This window comes from Pediculus humanus, genomic scaffold (assembly GCF_000006295.1).
Source record: "Pediculus humanus corporis 1103172108317 genomic scaffold, whole genome shotgun sequence".
NCBI classification, from domain to species: Eukaryota; Metazoa; Arthropoda; class Insecta; order Psocodea; family Pediculidae; genus Pediculus; species Pediculus humanus.
The window spans coordinates 293,439-318,775 of NW_002987886.1; the positions used below are offsets into that span (position 1 = coordinate 293,439).

The 25,337-nt window shown below is 26.5% G+C and overlaps 4 protein-coding genes across 4 annotated transcripts; 2 read left to right on the forward strand and 2 right to left on the reverse strand.

Moving 5' to 3' along the window:
• Positions 1 to 479: 479 nt before the first annotated feature.
• Phum_PHUM600380 (superoxide dismutase, putative) lies at positions 480 to 1,141 on the reverse strand (the record flags this gene model as incomplete). The annotated part of the gene is made up of 2 exons (XM_002432721.1): positions 480 to 875; positions 1,073 to 1,141. The coding sequence occupies 2 exons, from the start codon at positions 1,139 to 1,141 to the stop codon at positions 480 to 482; spliced, it is 465 nt and encodes a 154-aa protein (XP_002432766.1).
• Positions 1,142 to 1,589: 448 nt separating this feature from the next.
• On the forward strand, positions 1,590 to 11,381 carry Phum_PHUM600390 (uncharacterized protein; the record flags this gene model as incomplete). Its single annotated transcript, XM_002432722.1, has 15 exons — positions 1,590 to 1,619; positions 2,099 to 2,576; positions 2,667 to 2,803; positions 2,931 to 3,142; positions 3,423 to 3,591; positions 3,891 to 4,057; positions 6,647 to 6,924; positions 8,098 to 8,306; positions 8,402 to 8,564; positions 8,732 to 9,037; positions 9,134 to 9,300; positions 9,387 to 9,508; positions 9,586 to 10,181; positions 10,286 to 10,753; positions 10,852 to 11,381. The coding sequence occupies 15 exons, from the start codon at positions 1,590 to 1,592 to the stop codon at positions 11,379 to 11,381; spliced, it is 4,032 nt and encodes a 1,343-aa protein (XP_002432767.1).
• A 1,903-nt stretch (positions 11,382 to 13,284) lies between these two features.
• Positions 13,285 to 18,654, forward strand: Phum_PHUM600400 (rabkinesin-6, putative; the record flags this gene model as incomplete). Its single annotated transcript, XM_002432723.1, has 8 exons — positions 13,285 to 13,294; positions 14,007 to 14,289; positions 14,380 to 15,810; positions 15,898 to 16,297; positions 16,374 to 16,995; positions 17,770 to 18,372; positions 18,475 to 18,555; positions 18,599 to 18,654. 8 exons carry the CDS (start codon positions 13,285 to 13,287, stop codon positions 18,652 to 18,654), a joined length of 3,486 nt encoding a protein of 1,161 aa, XP_002432768.1.
• A 2,027-nt stretch (positions 18,655 to 20,681) lies between these two features.
• On the reverse strand, positions 20,682 to 22,283 carry Phum_PHUM600410 (Odorant receptor PhOr7; the record flags this gene model as incomplete). Its single annotated transcript, XM_002432724.1, has 5 exons — positions 20,682 to 20,738; positions 20,827 to 20,982; positions 21,065 to 21,172; positions 21,259 to 21,358; positions 21,469 to 22,283. 5 exons carry the CDS (start codon positions 22,281 to 22,283, stop codon positions 20,682 to 20,684), a joined length of 1,236 nt encoding a protein of 411 aa, XP_002432769.1.
• Positions 22,284 to 25,337: the final 3,054 nt, after the last annotated feature.

The window sequence follows — 25,337 nt, forward strand, 5'->3', positions numbered from 1 at the left end:
ATTTCTATTAAAAAAATTGTTAATAAAATTTTTATTATTATTTCCTTATTAAAAATTTTATATAAGGAAATTTTAAATAAAGTGCAAATTGTAAATAATTATAACGTAAAAGAGGTTATTTTAATATATTAAAATATTTTTTTTAGTAAAGTAAAATACTTGGTGAAATCGTACTTCAAGTTTTTTTTTTTTTTTTTTTTTTTTTTTTACATGTTATGGAATACAGGAAAAATATTAGGGGGGAAAAAAAAAAAAAAACATTTTTTTCAACACTTATTTATTACATAAGAATTGTGACATTTTTATTTTGAAACATTTACATTTTGCATGTAAAAAAAAAACTTTAACATACATATATATATATAAGTGTAAATAAATACATTTTCTCGTTATTTATTTTTTTTTTTTTTAAAATAAATCATGACAAAACAAAATTCTAACAATTTTAACCTTTAAAATTATATTTGAATATTATCACTTCATACCTTAGCAATACCTATGACCCCACAAGCAACTCTTCCACCAGCATTACCGGTAGTTTTACTAAGTTCATGACCACCGAGTCCCAAGTCATCTGGGTCTGCGTGAACAACAACAGTTCTGCCAATAATGCTGGTTTGTCCAGAAAGTGACATAACTGTATCACTCAGTTTCACAGTAGCTACTCCTTGATTGTTTGCCACAATATTACCCATATCTCCAACATGCCTTACAGCAGCATCTGGACCTCCGTGATCTCTATTGAATGGATTAAAATGGGCACCTGCACTGGTGCAACCGTTGGTGTTGTCTCCGAATTCATGAACGTGAAATCCATGCTTGCCCTCGGTTAATCCTGAGACTTCTCCCGAAATTACAACTGGATCGGTTGGGCTCTAAAGAAAAAAAAAAAAAAATTATAAATGAATTGTTTCATTTTTAATACAATTACATTCAAAAATATTTTTGACAATTTGTGAAATAGTTTTAAAATTGTGAAAAAAATTAAGTAACCTCTAATTAAAAAAAAAAAAAAAAATTAAACTTGTAAAATTATTTATAAAAATATTTTATGATACATTTAAAAACTTACTTGTTGAGAAAAATTAATAACTCCTTTAACTTTGTCTCCAGTTAAAACGCAAACTGCTTTGGCTGCCATTTTAAAAAAATTACAATCGCTGACAAGTAAGACCTACTTCTTTCAAGCGGTAGCACAGAATGCCGGTGTACAGTTTGATGTATGAATAAATAGAATTGAACAGGGTTCGTTCAGAAATTTTAATAAAAAAATTGTATAAAAAAATTTTTTTTCAAAGTTTTTTATCTTTTATATTTTTAAATCATTGAAATTTAATTATTATTATTTTTTTAATAAAATATATTATTTTATAATTTTATCATTTTCATATTTATTTTATTTAGGAATTTTCTAAACGAATTTTTTTATTAAAGCTTTGTCAGTAGTTGGCTAAACTGAAAATTCGGTAGCCATTTATGTAAAAATGAGCTTCGTATTTATGTTCTTAAGTTATTTCTGTAAAATAAGGATGTTTAGTTCCTTTTTTCGGTAGTATTTGAAAAAATAAAGTTTAACTAAATAAATAATAATGGATGCAGTAAAGGCTTTTAATAATGAGGTTAGTAAATTATCCTATTTAAATAAAACTAGAATTGTGAGTTTAGATTTTTAGTCGGGCAGATTTTTAAGTATGTATGTATATACTCCACTTACAAATTCAAATAATGTTCTTGCCATTTCGGGGTTTGCGTTAAATATTTCTTTCGGTACTTAAATTGTACATTGAAAATTATTTTAAATTGAATAATAACTATCACATTAATTTTTGATTAAGTATTATTAATGTATTTTAAATAAGATGAAAAATTTTATCTGCTAAGTGTTAATCAAGTTTTTTAATGTTACAATTAATATACAATAAAAGTACGGAAATGAAGACAATTTTAGAAATTTATTTATTTTTTATTTATACAATTTTACAAAACGGTGACGTTTTTTTATAAGATATAATGTTAGATTAGGAATATTATAAAACATATAAAATGGCATTATTGTAAAAATAGTTAATTTAATTTTTTTTTTAAAATTAATTTTCAGCTTTCAGCTCTGTATGAAGTAAAACCACCTATTTCGAAAGCTAAAATGTCATCTATAACTAGGTCTGCTATAAAAGCTATAAAATTTTACAAACATGTCGTTCAAAGTGTAGAAAAATTCATTCAGAAATGCAAACCTGAATATAAAGTTCCTGGACTATATGTAATTGATTCAATTGTACGTCAATCAAGGCATCAATTTGGACCTGATAAGGATTTGTTTGCTCCAAGATTTGCAAAAAATATGCAAAATACATTTGCCAATCTTTTCAATTGCCCACCAGAGGACAAGGGAAAAATAATAAGAGTTTTAAATTTATGGCAAAAAAATTCAGTGTTTACTCCAGATGTTATCCAACCGCTTTTTGATCAATTGGCAGATCCCAATAATCCTATCCATAGAGAAAACTTAGCTGCCAGCAATGGATTAAATACATCTGCAGGTCATACTTCACCTAATAATGTTTCTAAATCTTCAGGTTGTATATTAATTCATATTACTTCTCAGGTTAAATAAGTATATATTTCTCAGACTTTTTAATGTATTGATATTTTTAAAATGATTTTAGGTTTTTCAAACAAAACAGGACTGAATTTACAAAGTGATACTAACACACCTCATTGGGTGAAGCTAGCACAGTCACAAATAGATGCAGCCAATAAAGCAATTTATGAATTAACAGGAACTTCAATATCACAATCTAAGGTGATTACCGATTTTTTAACATTAAATGCATAATTAGTATTAAATAAAATAATAAAGTTATTTTAGGTTTATTTAATGTAATTTTTAATTAAAAACTTTTTTTTTTTTTTTTTTTTTTTCATTTCAGTCATCTGCTACAAGCAGTTTAGACATTTTACAACAAATTCAACAATTACAACAATTTATTCTTAGTCAAACAACTCAGGTTAGCCAAAAGTCGGAAAAGTCTCAAGATCAAATTGTATTTGATAGAAAATTATTAGATTTTGATTATGATGATGATGATGAAGAGAATACTTCACCTCACCAGCAAGCGAATAATAGTGATAATTTTAATAAGTATGCATAATTTTAATTATTTAAAATTTGTTTAAAATTATTACTTTGACTAAGTCAATATTTTTTTAAATTTACTATCAGGCTAATAAAAATAAAATAAAATATTAATTTTTAAAAAAAAAAAAAATTGTTAGGTCAAATATGGGAAAAAAAAAAAAAAAACTAAGAATTATTAAGTATAATATCTTTTTTTTTTTATTTTTTTTTTAAAAAAAATTTGTTTGTAAAATATTTTTTTTTGGACTTTCTAAATGTTATAATTTTTTTTTTTTTTTTCCAGTATTTTACAAAATCCTGAAATTTTAAGACAATTAACAGCTCTTCAGCAACAAATGTCGCAGCATCAATTACGGCAGCAGCAATTGGAAGTTGAAGAGAAAATGAGAAAATTGAAAGAAATGAAACAACAAGAAGAAGAATTTGACAAACATTTAGCACAAACCGTACCGGTAAGATTTGTTTTTAAATTTTTAAAATAAAAAATATTTTTTAAAATTATTATTAAAATAAAATTTTTATGGATTTATATATGTAAACATTAAAAGTTTGAAAGTTTTTAGCTTATTGATTGAAATCTGCGGTAAAAAAAAAAAAAAAGAAAAACTCCATAGAAATTTTTGGAAAAATTATTATTTTTTAATTCAGAAATCATTTAAAAAAAAAAAAAAATTAAATAACCTTTTGTTGGCAGAGACTCGGTGGATTTTGTTTGTACTCATTTATTAATATAAAAAAAATATCATTTCAGAAACTTCCGTTCGCTTCTGAATGTGATTTGAAACAGTACCAAGAACCCGTGGCATCAAATTCACTGCCGGATTTAAGTGTTCCTCCACCTGGATACCCAAAACAGGGCCATAGAACAGATACTCAAGATTCAGAAGTCGAATGCATTGACGACGAATCAAATGAACGGTAAGTTTTAAAAAAAAAAAATTTTTTTTTTTTTTTTTTTTAAAATAATTTTTAATTTTAATTTTAAATCGGAATAAAAAATTTTTTCCACGACCACGAATAATATATATTATGCAACCGTTATTTTTTTTATTTCGATATTTTTTTCTCTTTTTTGAAAAAAAAAAAAAAAAAAAGTTAATGATAATAATCATCGTTTAGTAATCATAATATTTAAATTATTAAAAAGTTTTGGAATGAAAGTTCAAGTAGGAAAACATGTAATCAAGTAATGTATTTGTTATTATTTGAAACTACATTAAAATTTAACGCGTTAATTTTTTTTTTTTTTAATAAAAAAAAACAGGGACAAATGCGAAAATGACGGCCATTTTAATTCGTATTCATTTTCTTAATTGAAATAGTATTGTCGTTCGTACGTGACGTATGAATAATTAATGAGTTTTATTTATTTTTTTACGTTTTAACGAAACGAATTCCATTTTCGAGTTCTGCTCTTATTTTTCTAGTTAAAAAAAATTTACCGAATGACATTTCCCCTCCCCTCCCCCCAATTCTTACTAAATTTGATAAATGTTGTTCATTTTCTAACTTTTGAAATATTATTATTAATACTTTACGTTAGCGTTCTAATTTTTTTTTTTAATTTGTATATGTAACTAGCTTTCATTCCTAAAATTTATTTATTTATTTATTTATTGTGGCATTTGCTGGAGTAAAAAAATTATTATTATTATTATTTTTTTTTTTTTTTGAGGTGTTTTATTAATTTAAAAAAAAAAAAACTTTTTACAAAATAACGAACGCAATCGATGCGTTGTTCTCAGGGTTGCCATCGTTTTAATTTATTAATATATTACATATTTTACATAACTTTTTTTTTTTTTTTTTTTTTTTTCAAAACCTTAAAATTAAAAATATTTTATGAAAAATATTCTGATGATTTAATAATATTTGAAAATAAAGGGAGGGAGGGGGAGGGGGGGCAAATGTGAATAACAGTCGATATTAAAAGTAATTTAATTTTATTTTAAATTAAATAAGAACGAAAAATTTTTTTTTTTTTTTTTTTTTTAAATTTTTTTTTTTTTGAATTAAACTGTGAGGCTTATTTTTTTATTTACATTCATAGTGAGGGAAATTTATATATATATATTTTTTTTATAAATAAAAAAAATAAATGATACTAAATAAATATGATGATTGAGTTCGTTAAATTGAAAATATCAGGAAAGGTAAGTTCATTGATGACTCACTGGATTCATCTCAACTTTTACTATCTAAGGTAATGTCCAAACTGTTTTTATTTTTTATGTTAAATATCTATTTAAAAAAAGAAAAACAGACGAAACAAAAAAAAAAAAAAAAACATTACACACGAGTTGAACTAAACCTATAAATAAATAAATAAAAAAAAAAAGAAAATGTAAAATAATTTTTGTCACACATACAAAACAAAAAAATTTAAACATAATTAATAATTATATAATTATTACATAAAATTAATAAAAAAACTATTTGAAGTTATCAGGGTGTGATAACCGATAAATAAATTGATGCCATTTTTTTTTTTTTTTCCTAACAAAAATTATAATGACATTTTTTCGGTTTTTTATGCGAAATTTTTTTATATATATATATATATTTGACATTAATGTCGTTTAGATTTTTTTTTCCAGGAAGTTGTGTAAGAAAAAGGACTGCGATAAATCGTAATAAATTGGCTGATATACGTGAATCTATCGAAAAAAAAAAAAAAAAAAAAAAAAAGAGCTTTTTAATGTTGTAAAATTTTCTCTGATTTCTATGACACTTTGGAAAAAAAAAAAAAAAAAAAAAAAGGGTTTGAAAAAAAAAATCTTTGATGTTATTTACATATTAAAAAGCTCATGAATATTTTTTTTTATTCTATTTTATTTTATTTTATTTTATTCGAGTTAAAAAAAAACAAAAAAATTATTTTTTTTCAGGATGTGGAATTATACATATCTTATTAAAATATTTTCAGTAAAAATTAAATTTGGAGTAAGAGGAAGGAGGGGAAGAAGGAGAAGGATGGGATTCTAATTTTAAAAATTTATTTATTAATTTTTTTTTTTTTTTTTTTTTTTTTTTAATTTAGCTACATCAAATTTAAAAAAAAAAAAGAAAAAATTTACTCATTAGTTTTGTTTCAGGTTTCGAATCAGGTATGATTCAGGCATTGCATTGAACACAATAGAACTGCAAAAGTTTTTAATTAATTTCGTCACGTGTTCAAAAATAATTTTTGCTTTTTTTTTTTTTTTTTTTGTGGTAAATTATTAATTATTTGATTTTCAGGATAAGACAAGGAAGGAATGACCGAGTACAGGGGATAATTGAAAAAAAAAAAAATTAATTTTTTAAATAATTTTATTAATGTCTCTTTTTTTCTTTATTTAAAAAAAAAAAAAAAAAAAACTTTTTGTATAAAAATAAAAAAAAAAAGAAAATTCTCACGTTTAAAAGAAATAAAAAATAAATAAAGTGAGAAAAACAAATTTTGTTGTTGTTGTTGTTGTTGTTGTGACCTGACTGGAAATTCATAAACCAAAAATATTTTATCAGGGATCAAAACGTCGAAGTCATTAATTTGCTCGATCGGAGTCCGTCCAGTTCACCATCACAAACGAGTAGTCGGAGGCGACATAGCCGATCAAGGTCGAGAGATAGACGAAGAAGTCGTAGGTCACGTTCGAGATCTTCGAGATCTCGATCCCGTTCGCTCAGACCAAAGAGAAGACACAGATCTCGATCGAAGTCGAGGGATAGATTTTACGACTCGGAAAAAGATAGGGAAAGACGGAAAAAGGGTTTGCCGCCAATCAAAAGAAATCATTTGAGCGGTGAGTATTACGTGAGTCACGTGGGTAAAGTATGAATGAGAGACTTACTATTTACAATATTATTATTATTATTTAAGTTTTTTTTTTTTTTTTTTTTTTTTTTTAATTTTTGACTGAAAATTATTAATATTTATTTATTTTTAAAATTGAATATAAACAGTTAAATTTTTATTAAATTTTTTTAATTTTTCAAATTTTGGTGTTTTATGTTAAACGTTTGTTTTTTTTTTTTTTTTTTTTTTTTTTTAAATACACCAAAATTTTAAAATTAAAAAAAAAAAAAAATTTAACTGTAAAAAAAATAATTTTATAATATAATAAAAATGTACCGTTATAAAATTAATTTGTTTATAATTTTAATTTTATGCATTTCAGGTTCTTTTTTTTTTGTTGTTGTTGTTGTTATTTGGAAAATTTTCGCAGAAAAAAAACCGTTGAATGTCAAAAATGATTTTTTTTAAAAAAAAAAAAAAAAAACACGCCCTTATATGTACATAAACAATTTTTAAAAAAATTATATGTTTACACATATAAAGTTTACCAAAGAAAATTTACTCATTTTTCATTATTATTATTATTATTATTATTTATTTAAAAAAAAAATTTTATGTGAATGTACACGAAAGAAACATATATTAAAAAATAGATGGTTTAGTTCAACTCGCATTAAGACTATTGTTGTTAAAATCATAAATTAATATTTATTTATTTAAAAAAAAAATAATAATATTAATAATAATTTATTAAATATATGTATATTATAAAATACTGGAATCGTATAAGTTTTAAATGACGATTTAAATGTCAATGTCGATAAATTATTTTGTTGTGGGATTTCATTAAAAAATTGTGAAATTTTTACACATAATATTATTATTATTATTATTTTTTTTAATACTAAAATAAATTTAAAATTATTTTTGAATTTTTTTTTGTACGTTTTAATCGATTAAGATTATAGTTTTGGATTATGTAAGATAAAATGGGGGTTTAAGTGAGGGATTAAAAGGAATCGATTAATCGTTCGGTTATGAAATTATTTTGATTGTTTATTTCCGGTATTAAAGGATGGCATAAAAACAAAATGATTAAAAATTTTATGATTCGTTGTAACTTTAAGTAATAATTATTAGGGAGTTGCGATTAAAATTTTCATAAATTTTATGATTTTAGTATGCAGTACTACATTATGGGTCGGTCATTTATCCAAACTCGTACAACAAGAAGAATTATCGGACACGTTCGGAGAATTTGGTGATATTGTCAGTATTGACGTCATACCACCGAGGGGATGTGCTTTTATTTGTATGAACCGTCGACAAGATGCAGCTCGTGCTCTTACAAGACTCAAAGATCACAAACTTCACGGGAAAAACATAATGGTAATATTTTTAGGTTTCGAGTATTATTTGTGTATTTTTTTTTTTTTTTTTTTTTGCGGTTTTAAAATAAAATTAAAATTTTTTGCTTTCAACAGTTGGCATGGGCTCCCGGAAAGGGAGTCAAAGGTCGCGATTATAAAGATTACTGGGAAATCGATTTAGGCGTATCTTATATTCCGTGGAATAGGCTTAGTAAAAAAACGGATTTTGTTGCTTTAGAAGAAGGTGGCTCCTTAGATGAAGATACAATGCCGGAAAGTTTGAAAGAAACTATTTTAGAACAATTGCAAAGAAGAAAAGATGAAATAGAGGCTGAGAATAAATTAAGTGAGTTTTTTTTTTTTTTTTTTTTTTTTTTTTTTTTTAAATTAAATGCCAAAAATGTGTAATTTTATTTTCATTAATAAAATGTTGTTGTTTTTCAGAAGGTATTGCGGTACCAGGATATATACCTCTTCCCGAAGGTATTCCTGCTCCACCTGTGCCTCCAGTTCTTGCTGCCACTTTACCCACAGTAATGACTGTTCCACCACCGGTTCTTACTGCATCCAATTCACCGGTTACGCCAGCAATCGACACTTCACAACCACCTCCCAATGTTTCTCCTTCATCGAAAGGAGTTTCCGTACTTTCCAATCCATCCATTGCCTTACCTCAGATTACTCCTAGAATCCCGTTAATGACTAAACCTGGATTGATGATGCCTCCGTTTTCTTTCACTAGTCTCCCGCGTAAGTCATTTTTTTTTTTTTTTTTTTTTTTATTAAAAAACTATGTATTAAAAAATTTATGTTTTTATTTTATTCTATTTTTTTTTTTTTTTGTAGCTCCATTAAGTTTGGGAGTGCCAAATATGATGAGTAACCTTCCAATAGGTGTTCCACCGCCAAGTATGCAAGGATTATTGATGCAACAACAAATGATGGCTATTCCTACTTCTGGAGCTTCTCCTTTTCCTCCCGGTACAATGTTGCCATCAATGGCTAATCAGTCGGTGAGATAATTTGGTTTTAAATGGTTTTTTTATTTTTATTTTTTTTATTCGACACAAAAAAAAACTAAAAAGTAAATTTCGTTTAGGATAAATTAAGTGGAATGGGAATCGGATCATTGCAAGGTGATTCTTTAGGAATGGTAGGGGTAGAAGATGATAGAATGGATCTTGAAGAAGAAGGAGATGATGAAAAATCTAAATTGGCCAAGTTGGTTTTTAAAAAAAATTTTATCCGCAGTCATTTTACGAATGAATGACGTAATGAAATTTTGATTTTGTTTTTAGAAATCGATCTCCTCACGGTCAAGAAAAAGTTTTAGGGGATGACACATCACGTAGAGACGGTAGAAAAGATAGTGATGATAGAGGAAAAGACAGAGATCGTGATAAAGATAAACGTGAAAAAGATAGGGATAGGGATCGAGGAAGAGATAGAGATAGAGATTACAGAGAGAGGGATCGAGACTACAGAGATAGGGATAGGGATAAAAGGAGAAATCATTCAAGGGATAGAGAAGATCGTAGTAAAGGTCGGGACAGAGATTATCGGAATCGTTCAAGAGAAAGAGATAATAGAAGGGATCGTAGTAGGGGAAGTGATCGCGATAGAAGTAGGGATAAAGGAAAAGAAAAAAATTCAGAGAATGATGGAAAGCGAGATGATACTAAAAAAGAACCCGTTAATCAATGGGTAGAAGTATCTACGCCAAACGAAGAAAAACCGAGTTTGCTTCAGAGGCTGAGAAATATTGCTGAAGGAGGTGACGCTTCTCAAAGAACTGAACAATTAAACCAAATGTTCGGTGGAATTCCACCAAGAATGTCTGAACCAGGATTAAACCGTCATGGTCCTCCTATAGTAATGAATCTTAATAATTGTAGTAAGTTGTTTTTTATTTCTTTTACTTAAAATCACATTATTTTAAATATTTTCATAATTAAATGTGATTTAACATATAATAATTTTAAATATTATTATTACCAGACATACCTAGACCTGGTTTTGGAGCTAGAGGACCTTTATTAGATGTTTTTCGTCCAGAATTTGGTCTTCAGGGACCTCGAGGACCAATCGATTTCTCTGGGAGAGGTGGTTTTGGCCCCGACGTACTAAATAATGATGATGACTGCCGAGCTGGTTTTGATCCCCGCGGTAGAGGTCCTTTGGGACCCGATCAAAGTGACAGGAACCGAGGTCGATTTGATCATTCGGGACCGCGACCTTTAATGGAAGCTCATTTCGATGGTCCTCCATTGATTTCAGACGACATGAGAGGCCCTCTAATGCATGATGGAATGCGCGGACCAATTATGCATCCGGATGAATTGATGTGTCCAGATGATATGCGAGGTCCAGGACCCATGTTTTTAGATCCGATGGATGATCCAAGAATGAGATTCGGTCCCAGAGGAATGATGGGTCCTATGCCCAGAGGATTAATGGGACCGCACGGTCCAGGACCAGGTTTATAAATAATTTTTAAAAAATTTTTATGCTTGAAATTAAAATACAAAAAATATGTGTGTATTCATACTAAAATTTTATTTCAGTTCCACTTTTTGGCCCACGTGGACCTCGTTCCCTTTTAGGAAGGCCGGGTATGTGGATGGATGGTCAAGGTCCTCCACCGCACAGTGATAATCTGAGGCCGCCCTACGATGATCGACCTGGCGGTCCAAGACGTGGTTCGGGAATAGGCGGTGCAAATGCAAGATTTCGAGGAGACAGGTCTAGAGATAGACAATCTAGGTGGAATAAAGACGATGTTAAAGAATCGAGAGGGGAAACGAGTAAAAAACCTTCGCCCGAAAAAGAAATAAAAAGTGAAAATGAGGAAATTGTGAGAGACACTGAGACGCCTTGTCACGACGAGAAGCCTATCGAAGAAATACCATCATTGGAGCCGGGAAAAGACGTTGTTTGTCCGCAGCCCGAAGAACCACTTGTAGAAACAGCAATCGAACAAACTACTCAATCCGCAATACAATACGAAAGAGACACGGCGACTCCATGCCATGACGAGCCGGAAGTTCCCAACATCGTAGTAGAAAATCCCGACATGGCAAATAAAGAAGCGTAGTTTAGGCTTATATAGAGACTATTAAGTGAAAATTTTTGAGGAAAATGAGTGAACACAGGAAAAGTGAGCGTGCGCGGATTAATTTAGTCTAACACAAAAAAATTTTTTTTTTTTTTTTTTTAAATCCATATTTATTGAAAACTGATAATGATGAGAGTAATCGTGTTTAAGATGAATGTTTTGCTCAATATTAAATTAAAATTTATTATTTAAATACATTTGTTATTTCGTCTTAAAAATGTGAAGAGAAAAAAAAAAAAAAAACCAATTGTATAAATTAATTTAAAAATAATTTCAAATCAAAAAATGTTTGTTTGTCGATTAATAGAGTTACGATTGACATAAAAAGTTACAACCATAACAAAAGATATTCAAAAATCCTTTATACGAAACAAAGTAAAATAATTATTTTTTTTAAAAAAAAAAAAAGACAAAAATAAAATAATAATTAAAAATTGCAAAACATTTTTCTCATGGGAATTATATGATGATGATGATGATGATGTTGATGATTGGATAAAAAAAGGAACAGGTAGGTTCATTCGCCGCGTTTCAATATCCTGTGTTCACGGACGGAAGTTATATTAGCTCGGTACGAGTTACAGGTATTGTCGCACTGATATTTTTATTATTACAATATAAATATACATATTCAAATTTATATTAATAAAATATATACATATATATATATAGACAAATAATTTTTAGTAATAATTGTGAATAATCAACATAAAAATTGAAATTTTTTTTTTTTTGTTTTCAAAAAGGAAAAACAAACCTTTGAAAATGTTGTTGTAATTTTTTTTTCTTTTTGATTTTATCTAACGTTTTCGCGTTCTTATTATTTTTGCTCCATGAAATTTAATAAATAATAATAATAATATATATATGTGTATATATATATTGGTATTTTTAAATAATGATATTTTGAAAAGAAAAATAAAATTTTTGTTAGGTGTTTTTAATATGCTTTAAAAGGAAAAAAGGAAAAAAAAACGACGAGAAAAATAATTTAAAATTAGTTTTATTAAAAAAACATTAACGTAAAAAAAAAAATATTGTCAAGTTGGTAGCACTTTTGTTTTTTTTAAAAAATAAATTAAGTTACAAATTTATAATTTTTATTTTGCCTAATAACTTTAATAATTTATATTTTACGGTAATAATATGATGATTAATAATTAATAATTATAATCGATATTTAAAAAAATTTAATTTCTGTGTTTTGATATAATTAATTTTGTATTGAGAAAATAATTAGCTTTTAATTTTATTAAATATTATCAATAAATGTTTTTTTTTTTTTTTTAAAAAAAAGTAAGTAAGCAAATTAAAAGCTTTAATTCGAAAAATTTTTTTATAAATTTATTTAAGCGTAGATTAACTAAATGATAAACAAAAAAAAATCTGTGTTCATTTAATCAGCCCAAATCGTTTTTTTCGAAATTTTATTAAATTCAATATTTAATTTAATTGTAAAAATTTAAAATATTAAATGTAAAAAAATTTGATTTTTTTTTTTTTTACAATGATATTATTTAACTTGTAATAAATTAAATTCAGTAATTACTTACATATTTAATTTTGTTTTTTTAAATAAACCAAGTACAATCAATTTGTCGGAGTATTTTTTTTTTTTTAGTAGTTTGCAGTATTAAATTTTATAAAAATTGTTTAAAATGCACTTAAATATAAAATGTTTATCTTAAATTGCCGCCATTTAATGCGTTTGAATGTTCATTTTGAACTTTAATGACCTTGCGACAAATTTCCCTTCGCGTCATATTATTTATTTTAACGGTTTTTTATATAACGAGACGCTTATAGTGTTTTTTTATTTAATACTTAAGATAATTTAAATTTAATTTTTACTCTGCTAATGTGAATTGTATAAAAAGTTAAAATGACAAACAGTAAGTGTCTTTTAATATCTATTTAAAATTCTAAATGGTATTTCAAGATTAATTATTTATTTATTTATTTTCCTTGCTTTACCTACTTCATATTTATACATTTCAAGGAAAATTTAATAAAGTAATTGTTTTTACTTTTAATGTTTTTTAAATATTATATATTTTTATAAGTAATAAACAATAAAGGTGTTTTTTTTTCTAACAATGGTAGTTTGTCGTTGATTTATCAATTTTTTTTTTATAATGGCCCAAGACAAGTTGAAACTTGTTAAGGTCATTTAGCGTCTTGTCAACAAATTTTAAAGTGGCGTACACTAAATTTTTATTTACCTCAAGTTTAATCGTGCTCTTCTCATAAATCGTCTTGTTTTATATTTTACAGTAAATATGATTTGTTATAGTAAAAATAATGTATTAATTATTTTTGTAAAATAATATTGAGTCATACATTGTGTGTGAGAATTTTTCAAATAGTTTCATGTAGAAAAGAACAGGACAAAAACGCTTATAATTTTTTATTATTATTAAAAAACTGTTATTTTTGTTTTACTTGTTTAAATATTATTAAATTTAATTAAAGTTGATTTATTTTTTAATGTTAAGTTACATGATATATAAACATATAAATTATTAATTACAATTTCATCATTGGTGCAGTGCATAAGTAATAAGTTACATAAGTGGTGCAAGAAATTTCAATTTTTTTTTACAGGGAACATATCCTATTTAGTTCCAAGATATCCAAGTATTCAGTGCTGGGATGATCGTATAAAACTGTCTGGACCACGCTCTAAAAATTTAATAGATTTAGAGTCAGAAGAGTTTACAGAAACAATGGGTGATAAAATTAAAGTTTTTCTTCGATTAAAACCATCAACATCTAATGTTGAATCTATTTATACTGTACTGAGTTCAACAGCTTTACAAACAGAAGCTCCAAAAGAAAGTGTATCATACAAAAATGTCACAAACGGGGTGGGAAAATTAATCCACAAGTAATATTACAGTATAAATGCATTCATTTTATTTTCTATACAAATAATTGAAGTGTTTGAAAAAGCTAAATATTGTAAATTCTTTTTCAGATTTACATTTACATCCATTCTCGATCAAGATATAACACAAGCTGACTTATTTAAAAAATGTGCAGTGAAAAGTTTGAAAAAGTTTTTAAAGGGAGAAAATTATTTATTAATGGCCTATGGTACAACTAGTGCAGGAAAAACTTTTACCATGCAAGGAAACGTTGATCACCCAGGAGTCATACCGAGAGCATTAGATTTTGTTTTCAAAGGGCTTCAAAATAATATTATACCACTTTGCAAATATTACCCACATCAGTATAATGAATTAATAGTGCCTAGTGAAGAACAATTGAAAAAAAACACATGTTATAAAAACTTTTTCCTTAGCTTAGATTTAAATAAGTGTCAAAAATATCCGGAAGCTAGTCATGTAACAATGCAAACAACCACTTCTTCAAGTGGTTTTTCCGATATGTACGAAAATATGACATTTAAAGAAATGCAATCGCGTTTGACTGATACTGAGTGTTCAGAAATAGATTTAGGTTCTTATAAATATGCCGTTTGGATTTCCATGATTGAAATTTACAACGAACAAGTTTATGATTTGTTAGAAGTGCCAAATGACCGAGTTGGTAGAACAAAATTATCTTTCAGGGATGACGAATACGGAAACACTTTCATTAAAAACTTACGTTATGTGAACGTTTCGAGCGGTCACGAAGCTTTTCAAATTTTACAATTCGGTAGAAACAACCTTCATTTTGCTCCTACAGCGCTAAACAATAGCTCGAGTCGTTCTCATTGTATTTTCACAATTACCTTAGCAAAATTTCTTAATCACGATTCCTCTTATGCAGTAATCAGTAGGTTTTCGTTTTGTGATTTGGCTGGTATGGAACGTGCAAAAAAAACTTTAAATATGAAGGATAGACTTGTGGAGTCTAAAGCGATCAACACTTCACTCTCGATTTTAGTTAAGTGTTTGACTACCATTAAAGAAAATCAAAATAATAAGGAGAAAAAACTCATTCCTTACAGAGAATCCAAGTTAACAAAATTGTTTCGAGATGCAGTGACTGGTAAAGAACAATTCTCACTGATAGTAAATGTTACCACGGAACCTAATTTATTCGATGAAACCTTAAATGTACTAAAGTTTTCCGCAATCGCTCAGAAAATTGTTCCGCAAAACATTTTCGCCAAGCCAAAAGTTATGAGACCACTTAAAAAATCCAGGTTTTCTCGTTTTGTCACACAGTCAAGTTACATGGGTAATACAATCGATTGGGATGCTGAATCCATTGAAAAATTTAGCGTGAAAGAAGAAAGTGTGTCGTCAGAAGTAGAAGAATTAAGAAACGTTATTGATAAATTGAAAGAAGAATTGTCCAAAGAAAAAAGTTTGAATGAAAAAATTGAATGCGATATAAGAAAAGAATTAACGAGTCAATTTTCGGAAATTCTTAAAAAACAACGAGAAAACAATTTGTAAGAAAAAAAATTGAAATTTATTTTTAATTTATAATGAGATGACGATTGTTTTTTTTTTTTTGTTTGTGTGTTTTTTCATTGCAGGATCCGATTAGAAAGCGAAAAAGAAAGATTGGAGGAAATGTACGAAGAAAAAGAAAAGAGAATAATTAAATATTATGAAGTTTTGAGAAAATGTAAAAGAAAAAAGATGGATGATGAAGATGTAACAGAGTACGAAGATCAAGAGAAAAAATTAAAAGAAGCTAAAAAAGAAATCGAATCGTTAAATAATAAAATTTCAGGTCTAACTGAACAAATGCAAAGTTTTACTCAACAACACAATAATGTTCTCTGTGAAAATTCTGCACTGAAATTCACAATCGTTGAAAAAGATAGAGTCATTGAAGAGATGAAGAGAACCATGGAGGCTAAATCGGCGGGAGAAAACGAATTCGAAGTTGAATTAAAGAAACAACTGGAAGAAGCCAAGAAAAAAATGGCGGTTCGTTTTATTTTTATCAATTGACTTTTTGTAAATTTTGAGTAAACGTTTTTAAAAAATTTTTTTTGTCGCGCAGGATTATAAAACTTTATTAGACGAAGCAGCATCAGATTACAACGAACTCGAAGAAAATAACAAGTATTTAAGAAATGAAAATGACGTACTGGAACAGTACTTGACAGAACAGCGGGATGTTGTTGCTGATCACAGTCGGGAAATTGCCGAATTTCAAAAAATTCTCTCGCAAAAAACAATCATTATCGAAAAACTAGAAGAAACGAACGAAAAATTAATGTCGGAGTTGAAATTGGCTGGAGAAAATAAAAATGAAAAAAATTTATCAAACGTAATCGATTCACAAACGAAAGAATTGGAAAACCTTCGAGAGCAACTCAGGGAAGTTTCCGAGAAATTGAGTAACAAAAACACGGAATACTCGGCTTCCGAATCGGAAAAAGAAAATTTAAAATCAGAATTAGACAAGTGCCGGTGTGAAATATCAAGTCTAAAAGATGCAATTAAAAATTTGGAAAAAGTTGATAAATGCGAAAAAGAAATAGAATTGGAACGAACGATATCCGAAATGAATGACGAACTGGAGAGCGTGAAACTGGAATCGGAGATTTTACACAAGGAAAAAATTGTTCTGGAAGAAAAATGCGTCGAATTGAATTCAGAAATAGAATCATTGCAAAAAGGTATTGATTAATTTATAAATTGAATCGTCATAAAAATAATGTAAAAAATATTTTATAATTTTTTTTTTCTTTTTTTTAAAGAAATAAAGAATCTCGTCGGTCAATGTGCAAGGGGAAAAGAACTCGAAGAGAAATTAATCGAACTCGAAAGGAAATACAATAAACAAATCGAAGAAACGGATTCGAATGAGAGGTCGAAATTATTTGATTATCTTATTTTTTGATGTGTTGAGAAATATGTCTTTCACTTTTACTTTTACTTTTACTTTTGTTTTGATTGATTTAATAATTTTTGTTCTTATTTTACTGGGATGATATGGTGTTGCTGATCATCAATCATTCGTAAATCCCTGAGATTTTTTACTTTATTTATTTATTTATTTATTATTATTGTTACCTAAGATGAGGGATGAAAAATAAAAAATATATTTTTTAAAATGAGAATTTAAATCGTGCGCACCCTCGTATATCAAAACAGTAAAATTCTTTTAATTAAATTGAAAAATTTTGTTTTTTATTTAGAAAAAAGAAAATATTTATTTTATGAGAATTGTTTAAAATATTCATTTTATAAAATTTATTGTTTTATAAAAAGAAAAAAAAAAATAATAATAAATTTATATTAATTTATTTATAATTTTTTTATTTTTAATTAAATTAAGATTTAAATTTTAAGTAAAGAAAATGTAGTTAGTTGATCGATCGGATTAAATTAAAAATCTAATTTAGTAGTTTTATTAATTAATTACAGGAAAAATAACGAAATAATTCAAGTTCTTAAGTGTAAAGTGGAAGTAGCGGAAAAGGAAAATATCGAAATGAAAAATTTATTTCAAGAAAATAAACGACAAGTCATGGATGAATTTTCAAAGCTATCAAAAAAAACGGATACGCTGGAAAATGAATTGAAAAATAAAACGGAAGAATCAGAGCGTGAGAATAAAGTTTTGAAAGAAGTCGTAGCAACGAAAGAAACGGAAATAGTTAAATTGAAAGAAGAAAAGGAAAAAATGAAAAAGGAATTTTTACTCGTCAAAGAGGATGAAAGGATGAGAGAGAAAAATAAATGTGTGGAAATGGAAATGGAAAGAGAGAAATACGTGGAAAATTTAACGGAGAAGGATGAAGAAATAAAAAAATTAAAATCGGAATTGGAAAAATTAACGTTGGAAAAGCACACTACTGCTAATCGCGATGAAACGATGACGGAAACGGAAATGGCACAAAACGAAACGTCGGTTAAAGTGGGAAAAAATATTTGTTTGGAAAATCTTTCGTTGGTTTCGATGGGACAACCCCAATCTCAAATAAAATCGACGAGGAAAAAAATTGATATGTTGGAAGAAAGCATACATCCGTCGACGATCAAACACACGAGTAGGGGAAGGAAAAAACAAGAAAAGGGTAAAAAAGACAAAGAGAAAGAAAAGGAAAATGAAAAAGAACCGGAAAAGGAAATATCGTCGGTTAAAAAAAGAGGAAAATGTTATAAGAAATTATTTGCGGAAAATGATTTTGATGAACTCACGGATTTGGCAACGAGTCCCATCGAAGTCGTGAGTATCAATTATTATTTTCACTTTTTTTTTTTTTTTTTCTCCAGAAAATTTTCATTTTATTTTCCATTTTCCATTTTTTTCCAGGAAATTCCAAGGTTGAGACCGAGAAAATAAAAATGAAATTATTTTTTAAATTATTTATAATTTTAACAAAAAAAAAAGTAAAATGGAGTTAGTTGTGTATATGTTATAATAATAACGTTTTTTTTTTTATTATTAATTTTTTATTTTTTATTTAATAACTTTCATTTATTATTATTATTATTATTATTATTATTGTTTTCAAAGGAAGTTTTTAAAAATAATAATTTTTTTTTCATTTGTTAATTTTTACAATTCAAGGGGGAAAAAAAATAAAGAGAAAGGGTAGAATATATATTTTATTATAAAACGATATTAAATTTTTTTATGTATTTATTTATTTATATACGCTGAAATATAAATAAAAGTATTTTAATTGAAAAAGAGGGAGGAAAAAAAAAATAATAATTATTTTTATTATGTAATATATATATTACATATGAAATTTATTTTAAATAAAATGAGATTTATGTAAAATAATATAATAAAAATGAATTTGATTTTTTAATGTATTAAAAGGTTTCATAATTTTTCCGACAAACAAATAATTAAATGATTAACAATTGTGGCAATTAGTTAGTTGTTTGTGAATTTTTTATATATTTTTATTTATTAAAATATTTTATTATTATTATTATTATTATTATTAATTGAATTTTTTTTTATTTTCTAATAATGTATTTTTATTTATTTAAAAAAAAAAAAGAAGAAAAAAAATTGAGTGAAATTAATTTTTTTTTTTAACTCGAATATAAATTAAAAATTTTTTTGTTTAAAATTATTTTTTTATTTATTTATTATTATTATTCTCACATGCTCGGTTATAATAAATAAATTAATAATAAAAAAAATAATATTAAATTATTAATTATTTTTTTCGATGATAAAATAAAACAAATGTCGGAGTAAAATTATGTTTTCTAATGAAAAATCTTTTTTTTTTTGTTAATCCAGGAGAAATGCACTAACCTTCCGACCGGAAGTAGGAAAAGTATGGAACTCAGCCGAAACCACTACCCTTTTCCGGTGGGAGGGGCGCTAGCAGAAGTACAACCTACATTTTAGGCTCCACCCTCTCCTAAGCCAGAACCATCAGGTCCACACCCGCGAAAGTGGGAATCCCACCTGAGGAAAATTCCGGTACTTTCCTTTTTTACCCTTCGAAAGACGATCCCGAGCTGCTTCCTACCTCTTCCGCAGACTGCGAGTTTCCGGGGGGAGAGGGAGAGAGAGATGCACGGGGGTAGCGAATCCCGTTGATCTTTCATCTGCCTTCCTTTCACGTCGCAGCTCCGGATTTACCCTATTTTGAATCAAGTACTCGGTTATACTCAGATTATTTCTCTTTTTAGGACTCGACCTGGCTGGACCTCGAACTCTTCCAAGACATCCTAGTTGAATGTTTACCTCAGCGGACGCCTAGTCAACGTTGGGAATCCAATCTCAGAAGCCACGCCCCTAAAACATCTTCTATACCCAGCCTCCTTCGAGTAGTTAAATTACAGGATTACACCTCCAGGTAACATTTTACACATTGTTAATCGACTTTTTGGTTATGGGATATTTTATCTTATTCATCTAATAATATTATTTGTACATTTTTCGGGTAAAAAACCAAACGAAATCCTCTTTCAACGCCATTTTTTAAATTTTGCCTAAGAAAATTCCGTTATATATAAGGAGGCCATCTTTTTTTTAATTAAAAAAAAAAAAAAAACGCGTTTTTTCCTTTCTTTTTATTTAAATTTTAAGCAAGAAAAAAAAAATTTTTTACACCACTGAAAATAATGAAAATTTTTATTATTAATTTCATTTTTTTTTTTTTGAAAAATTAATTTTTCATTCGTCTTATAAACGCGATGATCATTTATTATTTAAATTCCGAAAAAAAAAAAAAAACTTTAGATAATGAAAATTTTATTATCGCGTGTTAAATAATTTTACCCCTGACATTATTCAGGGGCGTAAAATAAATTAACGAAAATTATTATTATTATTTTTCCTTTTTCTTTCATTAACAAAAAAAAAATGTCCTCGCGTTTCTTATTATTTAGATTCCAATTGCCAAAAAAACATAAGCCAACTGTATATGTTTTTCAATAGCTGAAACGTAAAGAAAATATTTTAAACTTTTCTTTCTTTAAATTTTCTTTTGTAAAATTTTCTTTTTTTTTTGTTTATTAACACGTACGGATAAAAACGTATCCAAATCCATTAATATGAGTTTTCCAGCCGTGATTCTCGGTTGTTTTTGTGCATGTAGTATTATCATTATGAAATATTTTTGCAAACTCGTATCCATTTCATACCAAGAAGCAGAATAAGCAGCATTTGCCACGTTATTATACTTTAAAAACAAACCAATTGATTTTTTTTTTCTTTGAAAATTTAAATTATTAAATGTTTGATCATAAAAAAAAAAATCAAACCTCAGTTATAAGAACCGTTGCAAATAAACAATTGTAAAACATTGTAACAACCAATAGAACAAGATAAACAGCTTGTTGTGCAATTTTTTGATTAATCGTATAAGCCATCTGCAACAACAACAATTAAAATAATATTATTACTTATAATTTAAAAATTTTAAAAAAAAAAAACTTTAGGTTTTGTTTTTTTGCACCTTCATCAATAGCAAACCGTTAAGTGTTATTAATGTCGATCCACCCAAAACTTGAATAAAAAAAGAACCGTTGAAGGTTGATTCGAATTTTTTAACGTATCTTAAAAATAAATTTTTTGATATTAGTTTTTTTTTTTTTTAAATTGTTTAAATTAATTTTAAATAATAATTAAATTTGTGTGAGTTGATTGATGAAAAAAAAAAACTTACTGATGTAATGTCAAATGTCTAGAAATGATTTTCTTAAGCGATGCTTCGGTTTTTAATTTTTTCTCACGTTTTTCAAAAGAATAATAATAATAATTTTTTTCAATCGAGTCGTAATTTTCTTCGTCGTAATTAAAAACGTAATTTTCACCCAACTTGATAATATTTTTCTGTAATATTTTATACTGTGCTGAAATTTGTAAAAGAATTCCAAAAACGAGTAAATTAATTTCTATTGAAACGCATAGTATTATTGCTCCACTTATTATTTCAAGGACAAAAACTACGTCGTAAGCAACGGGATCATCGTAATCAGCTGGATAATATATGGGAAAGGGTAATTCCCTGGGACCCCAAAGATAACTGAAATATGCAAAACCTATCCAAACTGGATAAAAAATAATGGCCGCGATGTGAAACATTTTTGCTGCGAAATCCATTCTTTTGACGGCCATTTTTTTAATTGTTTCATCCGTTTCGTCATCACTCTTGTTAAAATCATTCCAAAGATTTATTCGTAGTTTATCGACGGTTTTTTTCTTTTTTAACAAAGCAATAAGTCTTAGTATTGTGTAGAGCACAATGACTGACGTCGACATGTTGTAAGTCATTTTTTCCAAACTTCCTATTGCTATCCATAAATCGAGTAATTGAAATAAAATTGCAACTGCAAACACGAAAAAACAAAATACTCTATATGTGTAAAATGCAATTTCAATCCAACGAACTTTTGTTTTATACTCCCAAGCTCCCACGTATGTAAGATAATCAAAATATTTCGAAAATGGAGAATTAGATAAATTATTATTTTCTTCCATAATTACAGTTACGACAAACTAAACTCATTGAAAAAAAAAAAAAAAAATTTTTAAATGTCTACCAAAAACAAATTAATCATTCATGTTGTCATTAAGTTGAACCACAAACAATACTCCTTTTTTAATATAAATAATTGAATGTTTTCAAGAAATTGTTTGTCCTTTGCGTCGTTTTTTTTTTTTTTTAATTAAATGTTAATTAATTACGATTCCATCAATTGAAACAAATAAGGTGTGTGCAAATGTTTTATTTTCTGCCATCTTCTCGTATGATTAAAAATGCTTTTTTTTGGTAAATAATAATAGAAAAAAACCTAAAAAATTATTATTTTATCAATTATTAATAAGAAATAATTTATCATCTAAAAAGTTTACGAAAAAAAAAAAAAAATTTCAAATACTTTTTTTTATAATCCTTAGGGTGATGCTAGCATTCAATCAATTTTAAAAATCATATCAAATTTAATTTAAAATATTCTTAAACATGGCGAATGTTAAATTATTCTGTTCCATTAAAACAACATGATTAAATATAACAATAATATTTAAAACTTTGCAAAATTTAATCGAAAGAAATATTTAAAACGTTAAACAAATTTTTTTTTTGCAGCAACTGAAATTTATTTAAAAGAGAAGCGAAATTAGTCGACGGTTTATTTTAAAATTTTGGCGACAATTTTTTTTCAAAAGTCGACGCTTTCACCAGGTATAAATGTCAGTTTTTTTTTAATGCACATAATTATTTAATTTTTACATTAGTACAGATAATAATTATCATCGGGTTGTGTGACAGAGAAGAATTTGATGTAAGTGCTGACACGAAAATTATTAATTCATTTTGTTAAAAACGTTTTATCTTAAATTATCGCGTTTATAAAAAAAAATTTTGCTTATTGTGCAAAAAAAAAAAAGTATATACGTTAAACGCTTTGTGGGTGATTCTAAGAATTTCTAGAAATAGAATATCACCGGCTATTCATTTTGTCTCGCTTATGATTACAGCTTTAACGGAGCTTTTGTACTTTTTGATTATTTACCCTTTGTAATTTAATATTACATCTTTAATTTTAAATATTTTTAACAAGGTTTAATTTAATTGAAACATATTTTTCAATATGCATTTTGTGTTCGTTAAGAAAGGAAAAAACACTTCAAGTATAGACTTCAAAAATCAAATTGTAAAAGTTATTAGTAATTATATTAATTTTAAAAGTTTAAAATTTAAAAAAAAAAGAAAAAAAACTTAAAATTATTATCAGTGTATCAAAATGAAAAAATTACAATGGGATTTAGGTTTATCAAATTATTTTGCAGAAAAAGAATTTAAAAAAATAAAAATGAAAATGCCATTGTGCGATTCTCCATATTCACGCCATTTTAACATTTTAGCATATCACGGAGGATGGAATTTTTATCCGGCGAATCCTGATAAAGCATCCATCAGAGCTTTACTCATGCTTTTTTTTAACATAAGTCGATTTATCGGTTTTATTTTTTGCGTTGTAAATTTCTTCAATGTTTTCTACGATTTGGAAAAATTAAGTTGGAACGTTTGCGTGACCGCCATTTATTTTGGAACGTGTGGCAAAGACATAATCTTATATCAAAATCATAGGATTTTAGATCGGTTGAGAAGGAAATTACATAAAGACATGTTGGCAAATATGGATGAAGAACATAGAAATCAACAAATAAATGCATTGGAAGATTTAATTCATTACAGAATGTTTTTTTACGTTATACCATTGACGTTTACACCTGTTTGGATAATTATTAGATATTTCAGTTACCTTTGGGGACCGAGACAATTTCCGGTACCAGTTTCACTCGATCAATTTCCATTTACAATAGATCCAGAAAGTAACGAATATTTGGCTTTATATTTTTTTCTAAGTTTTACCGGAGTTATAGGAGTATTATTTATCGTCGAAATAGAATTAAGTACTTTTACAATATTTATTCAATTGAATAGAGAATATAATATATTTATAAATGATTTAAAAAAATTAAATGGAATTTATTCACACAACGACTCAAACGACGAAATCATACAAAACGATATCGATGATAAAGATAAATTTATAAAAGCTAAAAATTTATTGAAAAAATATGTTAAACGTCAACTTAAATTAATCGAGTAATTATACAAACTTTATATTTTAAACATTGTACCTTGTTTGATAATTCTGAAAATTTTCAATTGTTTTTTCAGGTATACGAATAATTTTGAACGATGTTTTAATTATACAATGTTATTACACATGGTTGCAGCAGCAGTTATAGTTATTTTTAACACACTCTTGTGTCTAAAGGTATTTTTTTATTTTATTATTATTATATTACTATTATTATTATTATTCAATTTTGTTTTTAGGGATCAAAAAATCTTTCTCCGGATATTTCTTTTCAAACTGCTTTATTATTTTTAGTTTTTATCGAAGTGTTTTTGACGTGTAAATACGCTGAAAAAATCACGTGTCAGGTACGTGAAAATAAAATAATTTTTATTTAAAATAAATCATGACAATAAAAATAAATTTTTTAAATTAGTGTCTTAAAGTTGGTTCGACAGTATATTCGTTAAATTGGTACGACATGCCAATTGTTTTTCAAAAAGATCTTAAATTTATGATAATGAAATCTCAATCGCCGCCATTGTTAAGCTGTGCTAAATTAATGGAAGTAAACGTTAATACATTTATGGTCGTAAGTTTTATTAAATATTTAGAAATTAAATTAAATTTTTAAAGTATTTATTGAAATTATTATTATTATCATTTTTTTTTTTTCAGTTTTTGAGAAATATATTTAGTTGGTTAACTTTATTATGGCAATTGGATCAAAATAAATAAATAAATCAATTCTCTTGTATTGTATATTTGCAAATCAAAATTTCAAAATAAAATTATTAATTAAAAAAGGTAATAAATAAAAATTTTTGTGATTCAAAAAAGGTTTTTTTTTTTTTGTAAATAAAAAAATCTTTTTTTTTTTTTCATAAATAATAAAACAAACAGTATTTTTGTTTTCTTTTTAACATTCATATTTTTTTTT